Consider the following 17,763-nt stretch of genomic DNA (forward strand, 5'->3'; position numbering starts at 1 on the left):
GCACAGGACACCTGTCGTATGGTTGTATTTCAGCGGTCTTTGATTTATAACGATAAAGGCAGATAATGCTTGCTGCTTCTTAGCTGTTTCCCCTGTCCACTGTATTTTAAAGACCCTTCAGAATCAATCCTCTGTGTTATCCCTTTGGCTCATACTATTCATATATTCTGGGTAAACAGATAGATTCTTAAATTTAAGCTTCTGGGGGTGGGTCTTCAGGAGGAGGGGTGAGTTACAGAACCCATATCCCCACTTTCTGTCTGCTCAGTCGGGTCACTCTGAGGCATGCAATGCCTCTCAGTGTGCTTCCGCAGGACTTTTTTCCTTTGTTGATGACAACCATTTGTTAGCAAACAGCTTGTTTTATTCCCGCGCTAGCACTTCCCAACTATTATATTGCTACAAGCAACCAACCAAAACAAAAACAACAGAAAAATTGCTGTGCTGTGGCCGCTGCCTGTAGTCCTGGCACTTGGGAAGAGAAGGTAGGACAATCAAAAACTCAAGGCCGTCCTGAGTTACGTAACAAGTTCAAGGCCAGCTTGGGCCATTCACCAAAGACAAAACAAAACAAAACAAAACAAATCCATCCTTGTGGCAATATAACCTGTACATTTGGTAATATCCTGGCCCCTGCTTCTCTGTTAACCTTAATATGATATGACCAGTTGAAGACTGAAGCATACTGGACTCTCCCGTGTTAGCCAGAGCCCTGACAGTGGAATCCGCATGGAGAGGGGTATTTAAGAGTAGCCTGGGCTGGATTACTAGGGAGTAATGGGTTTATTGGAAGAGTTATTAGCATCATGGGTATATAGACCAAAGAGCAGCAGTAGGGCTCCAAGGAGAGTTCAGGCCTCAGCTCCAGAGTCAGGCAGCATGGCGGGGTCTCTGAAGAGAACAAGAATCCATGTGGTAGAAGATGGGGGAAGTTCTCAGCAAGAGCCTGCAGCCAGGATCTCTGATTCCCAAGCATGAGTCTAGGAAGGGTATGGGGAGGAGGATGTGTAACACCTGTAGTGCCAAAGCCAATGCTTCCATTGATGTTAACTGGCGCTGGGACCGCCTGTTAGCTCAGGCTCACAGAGGGTAAGGAACCTGTCAATCAGTACCCGTCGCTATGGAGTGAAGGTTGCTGCAAGCGCTGTGGCCTGGATAGAGGCTGGATTCCAACACGACACTCTTAGAGAATCCAGCCAGAAAGCATGGTACAGAGAAGTTAAAGGTTCAGATTCGGGGGCACAAGCCATACCTGTACGTCTCTGGCGTCTGTTCTCATAAAGCACGCCGTAGGCAGCTCACGATATGAACAAAATTTTAACGGGAGTGAAGAAAAGAAAGAGGGAAAGACTTAGAAGTAATTGCCAAATCCCAGAGCAAAATAACTTTGTGTGGTAGTGCTGTAAACCAAATTCTCGGCTGCTAGTGTACTGGGCCGGTAGTCTAATCCTAGCCCCACATCTGTGTCTTTTTGGTCCGGGACGGAATATATATGCCTCAAACTCAGTTTTATTTCTTGAATCAGATCCACAGTTCTACTCAGGAATGTGCTCAGGGACTGAACTCTGAGGTCCACTATAAGAGCCGTGTGTGTTTGCTTGCTTCTCTTGAGCTAAAGTGGAGCATGGAGTAGAGATATCAGACAAGGATGAAAGGAATACACACCCTACAGATGGCATATCCATTATCATATCCCAGTATTTCCAAGAAACCTTTGACTCAGATTATCTTAGCCAACACTACTTTAATATAGTTAGTAATCAATATACTTCATAAACAATGTTTCCAGTAACATATATTTTATAAATCACCTAATTCCAAATATCAGTGTTCCCATAGCTTTAAAAAAAACTATCAAATAAAAACAGACATGTGCCACACAATTATCTTTGGGAGAAATTCCAAGCCATGTCATTATCTTGGCAGTCACTCACAGAGCCCCACGTATTGGCTTGAGTTTTGTCGTGGGACTAGGAAGTTGCCTGGAACTGAACTGATGACTCATTCTTGCTTGCTTTATTCTGATCTTAAGTTGTGAAGGTGGCTCCTTGTAAACCTTGGTCATCAGATTTATTCTCGCTGAATTTAATGGCTTCAGTTCAGTTTATTCATACTGAACTACTAGTACAAGTTTTATGTGAGTTCAACAATAACAAGGTTTTCTCTTGCAAGTGAATATGGCTCCCAAGATAACCACATCTTCATTAAGAATTTTTTGTACGATTAATCTTGAAAAGGATTGTGATTATATTCATTAAAATTTTATTTAATTATAACATTATATTTTTCATGGTAAAATGACAGGACTGCTAGGATTTCTTTTTATAAAATGTAGGAAATAAAAGACACAAATCATTAGTTGGTCAATATCAAGTTCAGTGATGATCTTATAAGGACTGTTTTGGATACATCTGCATACGTTACAAATGTTGATGAACATGAAATAGTAATGAAAACCAATTTTGCTTCTCACCCTAAATAGTAAAAGACAGGTCACCATTTTTGGGTACAAGCTTTCTCTCCAAAGAAACACCAAAGGCAGCTTTGAGTACACCTTCTATTTCTTCCTCATTTACATTCTTAAACTCCACCAGATCCACATTGTCCTTATAGCTGAATTTCCTACTTGCAAAGGTAGAGCCTATTAAACAACAAACACCTTCTGGGGTCTGCAAACAACAAAATGAAGTGTGTACAAATACAGATGTTGATGACGTCTGGAGGTAGGTATTTACATGTTCAAAGTCCTCAATAGTACGTGGTTCCAGAGTGAAAGAGTAGACTTTCCGATGTTTGCTCTTCTCAAGGAGGTCAGAGTTAACAAATTCTTGGTTTGCGACACACTGCTCTCTTCTGATTTGGTCCATGTACCAGGTTCCATTCTCTTCTGTCAAACGAAAGATGGCAGGCACCTGAGGCTGATCCTTCCCTGATGCTAATTCCAGAGGCTCCCACATCTGGCAGGAGCCTCCAAAGGCCGCATCAACAATGTAGTTCCTGTCACTGATGGTCACCTGGACTAGGAGGTGAATCATTTCTCTGCTGTATTTATTGACTGGAACTATGTAAACGTAGCCTCCCAACATTGTAGTTTCAAAGCCCATTTCAGTCAGAGCCCAGTACAGGAGATGATTAACCTGGAGACACCACCCGCCCCGCTTCTTCCTCACTATGTGGTCAAATGTGGTCTCTAGGTCCAAATTCATGGCTTCTCCACAATGCATGTTAAGATTCTCAAAAGGAACTGTTCGCATCTGGTGCTGAAGAACTTCAGTTAGAGTGTCCAAGTCCAGTTTAGTAGCTGAGTTCTTATAACCAATCCTTTCAAAATATGCTGCGATGTCCATGGTCCCCTAGGGCAAACAACATGAAACCAAACAAACATTACAACAGTTCCGGGAGATCCTGGAGTCAGCTAACCGGAGCTAGAATGTACTCTTAATATGCATGTATGAACAATGCCGGTACATGTCTCTTCAATGATCATATTGTTTCTACTGGGGCTGGCTTTTATCTGCAGGTCATTAAATAGTCCCAGTGACCCTTGAAGGAGAGCTTTGCTATTTATTGTGTTTTCAAGATTTTGAAGTTAGAAAGTCAGATTAAATGAGCAGTCAAAAGACTAACAGCTTAGATGTGGTCTCCTTGGTGGTATGGTAGACATTGCCACTGGCACCCTGTAAAATAAACTTCTAAACAGTTATTCACTGTGGTGGTTTGAAAGAAAATTACCCGCACATGGAGTGGCAATATCAAGAAGTGTGGCCTTGTCGGTGGAAGTACGTCACGGTGGGGGCAGGCTTTGAGATCTATTTCCCTAGCTTCCTTCTGTGTAACAGTCAGTTGACTTCTTGCCGCCTTCTGGGTCAAGATGTAGCCAGCACCACATCTGCCTGCATGCTGCCATGCTCCCTATCATGATGACAATGGACTGAACCTCTGGAAGTGTAAGATACCATCTCAATGAAACGTTTTCTTTGTAAGAGTTGCTATGGTCATGGTGTCTCTTCATAGCAATAAAAAGCCTGACTAGGACATTCATGAAAATGGAGAATTGTGCAGCAGAGAACAAACACAGTGGCCATGCAGAGTGATCCACTCCACCACTCCATTTAACAGAATGTTATGCATAAAGCTACCTACTCAAAGATTTGCACTGATGGACCGACTTACTCCTTCATTCAACAAATGATTTACTGAATACTCCCTTGAGCTGCCCACTATTGACCTACTGTTTCCTTGCCCTCTAAAACTTTGCATTTTAGTGGGTATTAAAATAATATACATAAAATGAACTGAGTAATTTTTTTTGTTTTGGTTTTTTTTTTTTTTTGAGACAGGGTTTCTCTGTAGTTTTCAAGCCTGTCCTGGAACTAGCTCTTGTAGACCAGGCTGGCCTCGAACTCACAGAGTTCCGCCTGCCTCTGCATCCTGAGTGCTGGGATTAAAGGAGTGCACCACCACCACCAGGCTGAGTAAATTTACTTTTATAAAACAATGTGGTAACTGTCCACAGAATAACTAAAATAAGAAAGTGGTACAGGGAAAGCTTTGCTCTGAAATAATGTGGACAAAGCAAGCCTCACTCACACGTGAAGGGTGCTACGCAAAAAGACTGTGCATATGTGTGCAGAGGGTGGTTCCTAGCAGAAGGAATAGAGAGTCTTCGGTGAATGTTCTAGAAAGCCAGGTTGACTGTGGCAGATGCGTGAGAAGAGTGTACCGAGATGAGCTCTTGCTCTTATCAATGACTTTATGGCTAGTGGGGACCCGGTGAGCTCTGTTGAAAATGAGATGAGAGAGTATGAGTGACAGAAGTCTTAGAGGAGTGTTACACCGTGACAATACTGGATGCGCTCAAAATCAGTTTTCTGAACCAAAATTAGCAGTCGGTAGTGCTAATTCAAAACAATAACACTCAAGTACCAGTGTCTGACTCACGACATGCGCATCAAATGCATCAGTGAGATGTTAGTGAGAGACTTATGTTCTGTAGCAGGGCAAAATCTACTGAAATGATGGGGGAAAGCAACAGCAACAGAGACCGTGGAAGGGAAATGAAGAAGTAAGTGATAATGCTATCAGCTGTCAGGTGACGCGGACTCCTCACTCACCCACTTCCATCAGTCTGTACAGAAAGGGTTGGGAACCTGCTACCCAAGCTCCTCACTCACCCACTTCCATCAGTCTGTACAGAAAGGGTTGGGAACCTGCTACCCAAGCTCCTCACTCACCCACTTCCATCAGTCTGTACAGAAAGGGTTGGGAACCTGCTACCCAAGCTCCTCACTCACCCACTTCCATCAGTCTGTACAGAAAGGGTTGGGAACCTGCTACCCAAGAGCCTTACTTTGATGAGACTCTGAATAGCAGCGAACAACACAGGTCCTGAGTGAAACGCTTTGCAGAGTAGTGCCCTCGGGAAGGACACGGTACACAGGGCCTGTCCCTGGGTCAGTGGTGCTCACCGAAGCCTTTATCTGTCACGTGGTCATAGCATTTCCCTTTGCCATGCAGCTACCCTTCCCACACTCTCAGGTTCACACCTTCTCTCCCTCGTTTTGGCATTTGGACAACCTCTAAAGTCTATTATTCAGGCCTAGAAAGAACAAGTGGTATTTGTCAGAACATCCTAAACTCTCCCTGGCCCCTATCCCAGAATCTGCACTAAGTATGTTAGGAAGAGAGAGGAAGGTTGAACCAAATGGGAAAGCGTAGTTAGCCAGCATGCTTTCTACTAGGAAAATATATTTGTTTATAAGTGCGATCTTTATATTTAAGGCTTTCATCATCCCCATCTGTTGGGGCAGCTGGCCCAATCCCTGTGTTCAGGGGCGTGGCTGCCCCAGGGCAGAGGGGTACCTTTATAAAAGAACCGGGTGGTTCCCCCACCCCACCACCCCCCCCCACCCCGCCGCATCAACCTCTGCTTTGCTGGAGCCTTGGTTTTGTAAGTGTCCCTCTTTCTCCTTTTATTAAAACTGATTTATTCCAAAAGGACTATTTTTGGTTATTTCAAATCTCTCGCATCATTTTGGCATTCCAACGTGGGCCCCCCCGCCCTTTCTCCAGGGACCTGCAACCCCCCTTCCCTCGGCTTCGTGCTTCCCTGTAGCCACCAACGCAGAGGAAAGCAGGGTTGTCCGTGGCAGTTTTTCTTTTTCCTTTTCTTTGAGCTGCCCCAACATCTCCCCCCTTTGTAAAAGGGGGGGGGATTAACTGGTGGTCTGAAGGAATAATTGATTTTTGTGAGTTATTGTTTTTTGAAAACTATATGGGTGTTGATTTTTGTATATTGATATATTATACATTGTATGAGAGTATGATCCTATCTCTGTTTGAAACAATTGTTATATTGACATTGTATACCATATTGCAATGTACATCTCTGCCTCTGATATTATTTATGTAATGACATTGTTTACTATATTACAATGTACATTTCTACCTCGGATATTATTTATGTAATGACCCTGTTTACATTTGGAAATCATTGTCTTCATTTATTTGCACAGTCGTCTATTCTATTAGTCATACAGTTAGATAAGTGTTGAGAACTATATGTTTGTCATATTTATATTTAGGATAATCAGGTTTTTTTAGACACATAGAGATTATATTTAGTTTAGATAGCATAATCTTCGACCTCTTTGAAGAGCTGTAGAATATGGCCTTTAATCTAATCTAGAGTTTTGTACTTATGAGACACAATTACTCCTGGCAACAATGCTCTACTCACGAGAGAACGTTGAGCACCAAAGACACTCCACTGGGAGTTTGTCTTCTTCTTGGCGGAACTGGCCTTTGGGCAAAGAAAAGCCCATACCTCCACTACTGACTAAGCTACAAAATATCCATAAGTGGATAAAACAGAATTGTCTTATCTTGCCAAGACAGGATAGGATAGTTCTACTAAAGGTTCCTTGCCGTTGTATAATGGTATGTCAGGTTATATCAGACCTCAGCCAAAGTTGGTTGCCTCAACATTGCTAACAAGATTTCGTGTGGTTGCCCAGGCAGTCAATTGTCTCTGTCTTCTGTTACACATTTTGGAAGTTTCTCGTTTGTGCTTCCTGGTTGCTTTAGTAATATTACTTCCCTTCTCAGATCTTTGATGGGGTTGAAGATTAGATAATTGTAGCTACCTTCTACATTATTTAGACTTCCTGAAGTAGAATGTTTAGTAAAAATTTTTTTGTTATATGTTCCTCGCCTAATATTGTTTGCTTCTTGTAATTTTATGATCTATTCCCATTGTATATAGTTATATTTGGTTTCTGAATCTGCCTTATTTAGACAAAAGGGGGAGATGTTGGGGCAGCTGGCCCAATCCCTGTGTTCAGGGGCGCGGCTGCCCCAGGGCAGAGGGGTACCTTTATAAAAGAACCGGGTGGTTCTTCCCCCCCCACACACCCCGCCGCATCAACCTCTGCTTCGCTGGAGCCTTGGTTTTGTAAGTGTCCCTCTTTCTCCTTTTATTAAAACTGATTTATTCCAAAAGGACTATTTTTTGGTTATTTCAAATCTCTCGCATCACCCATCCCTGTCTATCCCTTCTTTCCCACTCCCCTCTTTCCCCATACATCTTCTATGACATTAATAAGATAAAATACCAAACTGTATTGATTGAAGCTCCATCAGAATGAAATTTGCTAGAGACCTTGATACTAGTGACATCTTGTAATCAATCCATATTTTGGGTAGCCTGTGCCTAAGCGTATTTCAATTACCTATTATTGAACCTGAGGTTTAAAATGAAATGCTGAAAACACTTATAAACTAGTTGCCAAGAAACTCATAAGGGAAACACGGCTGAATCCACATGATGACTTGCGGCATCTCTGTGAAGCGGCCGACTCCCTCCTTTCCACTTCATCATTAACGTGAGAAGACTAAAAGCGGGTGGAAGGAACACAGTAAGGGAAGCCTGCTGAGAGTTATCAGGCTCTTCACACCTGTCCTGGTAAGCTTAATGGGGGCTGATTGTCAGGTTTAGCTCAGGCGTGGTAGGATGTTTCTTCTTCTTGTGAAAACTGTAGAAATAATTAAAAATAGCTTCATATATATATATATATATATATACATACACACACACACACACACACACACACACACATATATATATATATATATATATATATATATATATAATGGTTTTTCTTTTAAAAACACTACCTTTTTACCTCTATGTGTCTGTGTGTGCCTTCTTGAGTTTATGTGCCCCACATGCCCACAGGCAGCTACAGAGACAAAAAGAGGGCACCAAATCTCCCGGTTGTGAGCCACCTGATGTGGGTGCTGGGAACTGAACCCAGGGTCTCTGTAAGAATACTGTTATTAATTGTTGAGCCATTTCTCCAGCCCCAACAAAGTTCTCCTTAAAAACAAAATGATAGTTTAATATGGAACACAAGTTCTGAAAAAAAAATCCCTAAATATTTTGAACAGAGGGAGTGGGCAATATAGTGAAGTGGGCATATGATATACACAAGGGCATTCATCCAAAGGATTATTACGGGAGCTGGGAGCACCATGACAGGCTCTAAGTTGTGAGGTCGAGAAGTCATGAGTCATCTACCGGCCAACAAGATACCCAGTTGCCATGGGACAGCAAGGATACGCCAACACCAGCAAGCAGCCACAGCACCTGACCTTCCTGCAGGAGATGATTATTTCTGGAAATACTGGAGCAGGAAAACAAAGTAATATATTCATAGAGGTAGAGAATATAAAAGTAACCACTTACACAGAGAATCTCCACAAAAAAGGCTCTTGTCCACTTGATTGTCTTTCCCTTCCTCTGGCAAGACTGAGGAGTCCAAGCCTAGCAACCGTCAGATATCACACTAGCCTCAGCAGGCTTGAGAAGTACACATAGAGCAGAATTACACATATATGACCATAATGACAAACAGATGAAAAGACACTTTGCTATTGGGGGAGGAAGACAAGACAGACATGCAAAGAAAGTTTTAAACCTAGAAAAACAAGCATTGGAACCATTAGAAGAAGAAATGGAACAATAGAAAGAACATCCTTACAGGTATTTGACAGTACAGAATCTTAATAACCAAAAGTTAAACATAACCCAATAAAATAATATGTTTGGGGCTAAGAGATGGTTTAGTCTGTAAAGTGCTGGCATCAGAAGCATAAGCACGGACCCGAGTGTGTAGAAGGAGCTGTGGGCTACGTTCCCGCCCGGCTCCTGCCTGGCTAGCTTTACACCCAAAATAGAAACACACAAATTGTATTCTTTTAAACACTGCCTGGCCCGTTAGTCTCAGCCTCTTACTGGCTAACTTTCACATCTTGATTAACCCATTTCTAATAATCTGTTTTTAGCACCACAAGGTGGTGGCTTACCAGGAAAGGTTCTAGCCTACATCCGTCTCAGGTCGGAGAAGCATGGTGACTGCCTCACTTCCCTTCTTCCCAGCATTCTGTTCTGTCTACTCCACCCAACTATGTTCTGACCTATCAGGCCAAGCAGTTTCTTTATTAATTAACCAATGAAAGCAACACATAGAAAGAGACCCTCTTCCATCACAAGTGCAAATCCATAGAACCGAGGATGGATCTGTAACCCCATTTATGGGGCAGGGTGGGGTAGAGCCTGGGGATAAATGGATTTCTGGTGTTCATTGGCCAGTCACCCTAACTAATCAGCGAGCTCCAGGTCTAGTGAGAGACCCTGTCTCTAAAACAGAGGTCGATAGTGGCTGAAGAAGACATCTGAGGTCAGTCTCTGGTCTCTGCAAGCACACCATGAATGCATGCCAAATGAACGCATACTTAAGCAAGAGGGTGAGATAACTTTCTTTAGCAGTTTGGACTTCACCCATGGCCCTATTGCTTTGAATCTGTGGTGGCAAAATGCAACATAGCAAGATCGTGTGGTGCACAAAGTTGCTTAATTTGTTCACTCTGGGAAGCAAAGAGAGAGACAGGAAAGGAGCAACCTCTGATAATCCTCAAGAGTGTATCCTCCATGGCTTGAAAGGTCTGTGACCTTCAAATCAGAGCAGGAGCTGCCATAAAACCATAGCAATGCACCCACAGTCCTTATTCACACCACAGTGTTCTTCCCTCAGCTCCTCTTAAAATGCAAAATTTATCTACTCCATGCCCAAGACCCCTAAAGCTTAACTGTCCAGTATCACTCAGTATCCAAGTCAGAATTCTCTCCCGAGACTCCAGGCTGCTGAGCTGGGAGCCACTGTGAAATCTTAAATGAGTTACATGTTGATAAACAATGACCCGGAGTTAGTGTTCTCTTTCCAAAGGAAGGATATAGGGCAATACTAAGGAACTATGAAACCAAAGGAGACGAACATTCCCGTAGAGCAGAGAGTAAGCCCTCTGTGAGCGTCAATCACAAGTGTCGACAGCTGACTCCTGGGCAGAAAATCTGGTTTTTAAGACAGGCTATCCTTTAGATAAGCATTTGCTTTCCTGAATCTTAAACAGTGTGCTGTCTTTTGATTAGAGGACAGAAAGAGCACATTCTGGGAGCACAATGGTTTCCCCACCAATGCTATGCAAAGACCACAAGACCCACCAGAGGGTTTGAAAACTAAGTAAACACCACAGATTGAGGTACTGTGACCAGCGTTTGCACCCTTGTCCAGTTTCCCTGCAGTAGTTGATGTGATTCATTTTCTAAGTTATTTCAACAGAAAAGCCACATAGTCATGCATAGCTACTTGATGGTCATTTTGGCTATTCGGGGATTTTTTTTCTTCAGCTGATCTAACCCTTTGGTTACAGATGACCCTCGTCTCCTGGGTCTTGACCTATAATCTTTCCTGTAATATTCTTGGCAAATATTATTTTCTTTTTTTAAAAAAACATTTATTTATTTATTATGTATACAATATTCTGTCTGTGTGTATGCCTACAGGCCAGAAGAGGGCACCAGACCTCATTACAGATGGTTGTGAGCCACCATGTGGTTGCTGGGAATTGAACTCAGGACCTTTGGAAGAGCAGGCAGTGCTCTTAACCTCTGAGCCATCTCTCCAGCCCGGCAAATATTATTTTCATGCAAGTCAGACATTCTTCTTCCAAATCTAGAGCAGCATCGATTCGCAGGTGTTATTAGGACCAGATGTTTCCACAGGTTTTAAAAAACTAAAGAAATATGATTAGTCAAGACATCTAGAGCAGTCTTCCTGCCTCCTGGTCTCCTTTTACTGGAATAGTTGATTCTGTCCATTAATATTTTAGTCATTCTTTGCAAAGTTACAATATTGTGCAGAGAATAGGAAAACGAGACAGTTTTACAGAGTAGAGCCGATTTCAAACAAAGTGCCCTAAGGCAGTGCTAACTTTCCCTCCCAGCACATCTCCATGTCCAGCATGCGGGCTCCTCGGGCTTGAGGAACCCCACACCCACAATCTTAGCTTCTGGCCCACGCCTGCTTCTTCAGCAGCAGCGCTGCTGCGGACGGCAGCTTCCTCTCATGGGGATTTTACAGTGCAGCTTCTCTAAGTTCCTGGGTGCCCAGTGCAGACAAGCTTCCTTCCAGCAGACCTAAGAGGAAGTCTGCCAGGCTCTGCTTACACTGGTCCTCCCCTTCCACACACTGCCAACCTCTCAGGACTTCCTTGGAAATCTGAGTCGAAATCTTTATGCCTGTGTCTCTGCTACTTTTGTTTTTAAACGTGTGTGTGTGTGTGTGTGTGTGTGTGTGTGTGTGTGTGTGCGCGCGCGCGCGCGCGCGCGCGCACGTGAGCCTGTGGAAGTCAGGACAACCTGAGGGAACTGGTTCTTTCCTTATACCACATGGTTTCTGGGCATGGAACTTAGATCATTAGACTTGGGGGCAGGCACTCCAGGCCACCCACTCAGTGATCTTGCTAGCCAACACTCTTACGTTTTGATGTGAAAGACCAGAATCTCCTGCAAGACACTAAGATCTGCCACTGGTGCCCATTAGACCCATGGGGAGACTGAGCTTTCATTGGCAGCAGTTTAAAAAAATCATGAGGTAATCTAAGAAGGTTCCAGAGAAACACAAAGACAGAAAGACTTCCCGAGACGTTCTTTCTTATCAAAGATTCTGCCCTAGAAAATATTAGAGGCAATTTTTCATCCTTACAACTTTGAGATTGAAGGGTTAGTGATCTATCTCTTTCCATATATGCCTCCAAGGTATCTTTCCTATTGTCCCAGTGAACTTTTTATGAGACCCCCCCAGGACTGTTCCTCTTATTCATAAAACTTCATATATGTGCACCTGTCATGGCCAAATTACAAGTTTTCCACACCTTGCAGTTGCTTCTCACTGAGCTCAGGCCCACTGTCTGGCTGCGATCACTCATGACATCTCTGCCACTTCCTGTTGGGTTGCCTTCAATCTCTTCCATCTAGTGAGTAATCCTGTCAGCTCCAAACTCACCCTGACACACAGTCTCGGGGATCATCTGACATGGCGTGACATGGGTGGCTAGTTTAATTCCCAGTAGATCCTTCCTTCCTCTCTCAAGCCCCGGGAGCACATCACTGCCCACATTCCATTTGTATTTGGCTCTTCTAAGACCACAATGGTCACATGTTAAGATCTGTGTGGTGATTTCTTGGCATTGTCTAGAAGACATCTCCTATCTCCCTGAAACCCATGAGGCAAATCCCAAGGCCTCTGAAACACACTGATAACAGTACTGGCAGCGAATCCTCAACCCTCAAATTCATTTGCTCTTAGTCAGTTTCATCTCCTGCAACAAAATACCTAAGGTAAGCAATTAAAACTGAAGGATGCTTTAATTTATAATCCTAGTTTTGAGCCGATGGTCCCTTATGCCCACTGTGTTTGGGCCTGACATGAGACAACACTTCATTGAAAGCAGCGTTTGGAGGAACAAGCATTATTAAAGAAGGAAGTCAGAGAAAGAGGAAGGTGGAGGTTTCAGATCTTGCTCAAGGGTGTGTCCCACACTTCTAAACTGACTGTGAAGTTGCCTGCAAGGCTCTACCATCTCCCAGGGGCAAAGCAGGCTTCGAACCATAGATTTAGCACATGCATCTTTAAGACCATAGCATCTCATGTCTAAGAGATGCTTTATAGTCACACTGAAGGCCGATAAAAGACAACTTGGTACCAGAGCAGAAGAGAAGCAGAAGAGAGAAGACAAGCCCCTTCACACCACGGAGGAGGAGAAAGGGAAAGTGGGGCAGAAAGTGTATGTGAGGAGAAACACAGGCATGTTGGGAATGGAAGAGAAAAGGGAAGAAGCTGTGCTGTGATAAACAAGAAGGACACAACTCTGGGAACGTGTGGTACCGCAACACATTGCCATTGCATTCGTGAAATGCAAAAGGAAAGAGACCGGCCTGAGCCCACAGCAAAGACAGAGAGCACTTCATAAGAAGGGAGTTCTCTGTCCGGCACCAGAATGTTCCTCAGGCGTGTTTGGAGGGGAAGTAATGAAAACTCCATCTCCAACGTAGTGAGGGAAGCTACTGTCCTCACACACTGCACTGTGAGGACTTTGTGAAGGGGTGGGGACAGGTGTGCAAAGATCTCAAACCTTACAGAAGTGAGAAGAGCAGTAACTATAAACAATCCCATTGACGTCCTTCCTCTCCATAGCAGGGAGCACAGCAAAGGCCTGTTGTGAAGGGGTGGTCACTGTGCCTGCTGGCAAGCCTCGTTGTCTTTTAGGGAACAGAGAGGTAAAATATTGGGGCAGGAGAGGTGGCTAAATGGTAAAGTACACTGACTGTGCCTCCAGAGGATCCAGGTGCAGTTCCCAGCACCCACTTAGCCATGCATAATCATCCCCAATTCCAGTCCTAGGGTATCTGATACCCTCTTCTGGCCTTAGCAGGTACCAGGCATGTACATGGTGCACAAATATGCATGCAGTAAAAACACCCATCTGCAGAAAATAAAAGAAAAATGATGGGCTAGCAGTATAGCACAGCTGGTTGTGTGCTTGCCTAGAATGCACGAAGCTCTTGGTTGCATCCCCAGCATGGCAGAAACGAGGTGTCGTCTATGCCTGTGATGCCTCCACTCATAAAGTAGAGGTAAGAGGATGAGAAATACAAGTTCAGAGCCAGGGAGTACGAGGCCAACCTGGTACCTGTGAAACCCACATCAAAACAAACAAGCAAGCAAGCAAACAAAATAAAAAATGATACCTGAAGACTACAAAAGACCAGAACTAGAAAAATCTGGTCTGGTACTGTCACACTGGAACTATCAAAAGATCAATGTAGGAATATTCAAATGAAATAGCTCATTTGAGCCGATAGCAATGGAGAAATCAAGCCAGAAGCATTAGATCCCAGGCAGTTCTAGAAAAGACAAAAAATGCATAGGAAATACACTGGATTAACTAAAGAAGATGGTCCAGAGACTCCAAGGCTTCCGACTGGAAGCATGCACTCCAGTGGCTTCTCAAAAGTCGCAGGACAGAACTTACCTGATTAAAAGCTGCAGCCCAGGTTAAAGAGTGATTAGCTATAATGAAACAGGGAGGGATGGAGCTGTTAAGAAGCTGGCGAGTACACTCCTTGCCCAAAGCAATCACAAAATACTTAGAAAGCATACAGCCCAACTCACATGAAACCACTCAGAACTGACGGCCTCCCTGCCTCCAGGACGGGCACAGACATTAAGCAATCAAGCGGTGGAACCCAAGCTCTGAAGGCACCGGAGATCGGGCAGAATTCAGGGTGGAGTCGTTCTTTGGACTGATAGGGGGTGGAGTGGGGAGGAACTTAGAAAAAAAAACAGCAGCTCAGGAGAGACCCAGAAGGCTTGTTCTGGTAGTCACCTGACCCATGAGGCAGAAGCAGTTCAGAGCAGAGGGCACGGGCCCCTTCTTTTTGGGGCTCTGTGCTGTGGAAGACTCCTTGCCACTATAGAATTCTGGACTCTGTTCAGGGCTGGCTTCATAGTCTGACTGAAAATGAAGTTGATAGTTTGTCCTTGATGGCTTCTGGAGGCCCTTTCCCCTGTTCTTTCCAGCATGCTAGAACTCCGCTGGACAACACAGATGCACAACCTAACGAGGCTGGACATTTGGGCCACTGGAAGAGTTTTCCTGAGCTACAGCAGACTGAGTCACTCCCTGCACCTTTAACTGCGCCCTTTGGGACTTTCCCTGTTGGGGACAGAGGACTGGTTCCCCTGAGGGAAATACAATTGTAACAGCTCTCTGTGAAGATACCTACTTACCCCTGACTATCAACCTTTTAAGCAAGCACCCTCATTTTACTGTTAGGAAATAAGAGTTTTAGACAATCTAAAAGAGTTACTTAAATTTTCACTGATAGAATGTATCCTGATGGTGACTGTCACCCAGATGATTTGAGCCAAGCATCCCTCGTACAAGCGGTGCTCACCCTTCGTAATGCTCCAACTCTCTAAGTTCCTCATGCTGTGGTGACCCCCAACAGTAAAATTATTTTCGATGCTACTTCATAACTGTAATTTTGCTACTATTATGAGTCGTCATGCAAATATCCGATACGCGACCCAAAGGGGTCTCGACCCATATGAGTACCACCCATGCTCTGTGAATAATTACAACAACTTTAGAACTTGCCTTTCGGGCCTGGGTAGACTTCGGCCTCCTGGTTTTCCTATGAAACACGTGATGCCAGACTTCTAAAGTGCTCTGCAGGTGGTCAGGCAGCGGGCAGCTCAGCTCACGGGGTACACCGGGCCTGTCACTAGGAAGCAGTGGCGTCTGTCCACGCCTAGAGAGGGAGGGCTCATTGGCTGTCCAGCTGCCCTGCCCCCAAGGCTCTCTGGGAACTGTAGTTCACGGCCTCCTGGGTTTCCTATTCTGAGAGTGTGCATGGCTTGCCTCAGATTGTGAGGGCTCTTGGCCCTTCACATTGTTCCGGCCAGCTGCGAGCCTGAGATCAGACTATTCTGATGGAAGGTCAGTGCATAGGGAGGGTCCCGGCAAAACAGATCCAGGACCTAGAGAGGCAGGAGACGCTGATGTATTTTATTCCCACTACCAGCTACGATAGTCTTATTTTTCCAGTTTTCATCTTTTCTTCCCAAACTCACTCCCATTTACATCTCTACCCAAAGGCACCAGGCAATGTCAGACATATATCTATGGGTGTGACGTCAGTGCTACTTCGCTCCGTTTGTGTTTTCAAATTATAGTAAAGGCATTAGTCTACAATTCTTGATGCTTCTTATATAACATAGATGGAATGGTCTGTTTTAAATATATAAATTTATGTATCCTAAATATGCAATATACATATTATATCTCTATAAGGTGTAAATGCAATCTATACCTACACTGTATTTATAGATAATTTATATTAGCATACTGAAAATTAGTTTAACTAGGGCATTTCTTAAACAAAATTTGCTTTTATTGCTTCTCTTCACTCTTCTTTCCCCTCTTCCTCTCCTTCCTTGTGCCTCCCACACTCAGTAGCTTCCTTTCCATCTTCAGATACCAGAGCATCTCTCCCCTCCTTTCCTCCCTTCTCAACATCTTGTCCCCTTCTCATAGTCTCCTATATAATTTCATAATCTATACCCACCGTTACATCTCCTAATTTAAATACATATAGTCGTTAAAAGTTAGGATCTGCCTATGAAAGAGAGCTTGGAATTTTTCTCTTTCTGAGACTGAATTACCTCACTTAATGCAATACTTTCTATTTGTACTTATTTCTCTGCAAATGATTCATAATTCTATTTTCTTTGTATAATTCCATTGTGTATATATGCCACATTTCATTATCTGTGCCTCTGTTGATGGACATCCAGCCTAATTCTATTTCCTTGCTATTGTGAATACAGAATTAATAAATAATATGTGCAAATATCTCTGTGGTAAGATATAGAGTTCTTTATGGATATGCTCAAACCTGGTAAAGCTGGTCATGTGACATCACTCTCTTTAGCCTTTTGAGGACCCTGCATACTCATTTCTGTGGTGGTGGCACTTGTTTCTGTTTCCACCAGCAGTGGATAAGTGTTGTGTTGATGTTCCTGGCATCAAATGTCCTGGGCATTCTTATCTTTCCTGGTGAATAACCTGGAACTCTCTTGCCTGGTTAGGTGTAGTGCGTGCGCACGCAGACACACACACACACGCGCATGTACACGCACGCTCCTGGTGCAGAACCACACCCGAGAATGAAATGAGCTATAGGATGCACATCGGCATTATTTTTCTGTTCACTTGGGGACATTCTAAGACTTGCACAGCACCTTCTTTTGCTGTTGTTCAGAGTGATTTTTGCCTCAAGGTCAACAGATGACCTCCAACAATGCACCCTCTGTAGGGTTAGTGATACTGCCCTGGTCTCTGTGTCTCCTTCTCCACCAGTGCTTCTTTAAATCAATATCAAAATAAGTTGCATGTTGCAAATTGTTTTCTGAGGGTGTGCATCTTCAGCTGTAAGCAATCAATAGCACTTGAAGCAAGAGGTCTCTGCCTTAGGTGAGTTAGTAATGAACTACTTTCAAATTGGAATTCAGCATTAGGTTAGTGTTGGGCATATCCTAGAGTCCCTACCCAGAAATAATGTATAAGGGGCATGTCTTCTGCCTTGCAGTAGAGCCAGAAAGAAACTCATAACCTTAGCTAGCAAGGTGCTACTTCTTGGTACTAAATATCTGTGGTTATCCATCTCTGTCACTACAACAGACTATTAAATCTACTTTTAATACTTAATCATCTCTTGCTAACAACACAGGATAAAGGGCCAAATCTTTATTACGCAAGTCTGGGGATTCTTCTAGGCCTGAGGTGTCACATATGTCA

At 43.7% G+C, this 17,763-nt stretch overlaps 1 protein-coding gene across 5 annotated transcripts; it reads right to left on the reverse strand.

Moving 5' to 3' along the window:
• Window positions 1–1,724: 1,724 nt before the first annotated feature.
• On the reverse strand, window positions 1,725–15,697 carry LOC119812563 (arylamine N-acetyltransferase 1). Of its 5 annotated transcripts, none has more exons than XM_038327308.1 (3): window positions 15,562–15,676; window positions 14,434–14,471; window positions 1,725–3,353 (listed from the first exon to the last, which is right to left on the reverse strand). In XM_038327308.1, the coding sequence occupies exon 3, from the start codon at window positions 3,345–3,347 to the stop codon at window positions 2,475–2,477; it is 873 nt and encodes a 290-aa protein (XP_038183236.1). In that variant the 5' UTR covers window positions 3,348–3,353; window positions 14,434–14,471; window positions 15,562–15,676; the 3' UTR covers window positions 1,725–2,474. The 5 variants fall into 5 exon arrangements, with proteins under 5 accessions (XP_038183236.1, XP_038183237.1, XP_038183235.1 ...); XM_038327309.1 differs by lacking the exon at window positions 15,562–15,676 and adding an exon at window positions 14,574–14,688; XM_038327307.2 differs by lacking the exon at window positions 14,434–14,471 and having other exon boundaries at window positions 15,562–15,697.
• Between the last annotated feature and the right edge of the window lie 2,066 nt (window positions 15,698–17,763).

Source organism: Arvicola amphibius, chromosome 4 (assembly GCF_903992535.2).
Source record: "Arvicola amphibius chromosome 4, mArvAmp1.2, whole genome shotgun sequence".
NCBI classification, from domain to species: domain Eukaryota; kingdom Metazoa; phylum Chordata; class Mammalia; order Rodentia; family Cricetidae; genus Arvicola; species Arvicola amphibius.

Bases quoted from the DNA above. Each gene is read 5' to 3' on its own strand.
- LOC119812563 (XM_038327307.2), bottom strand. From the start codon at position 3,347: ATGGACATCGCAGCATATTTTGAAAGGATTGGTTATAAGAACTCAGCT.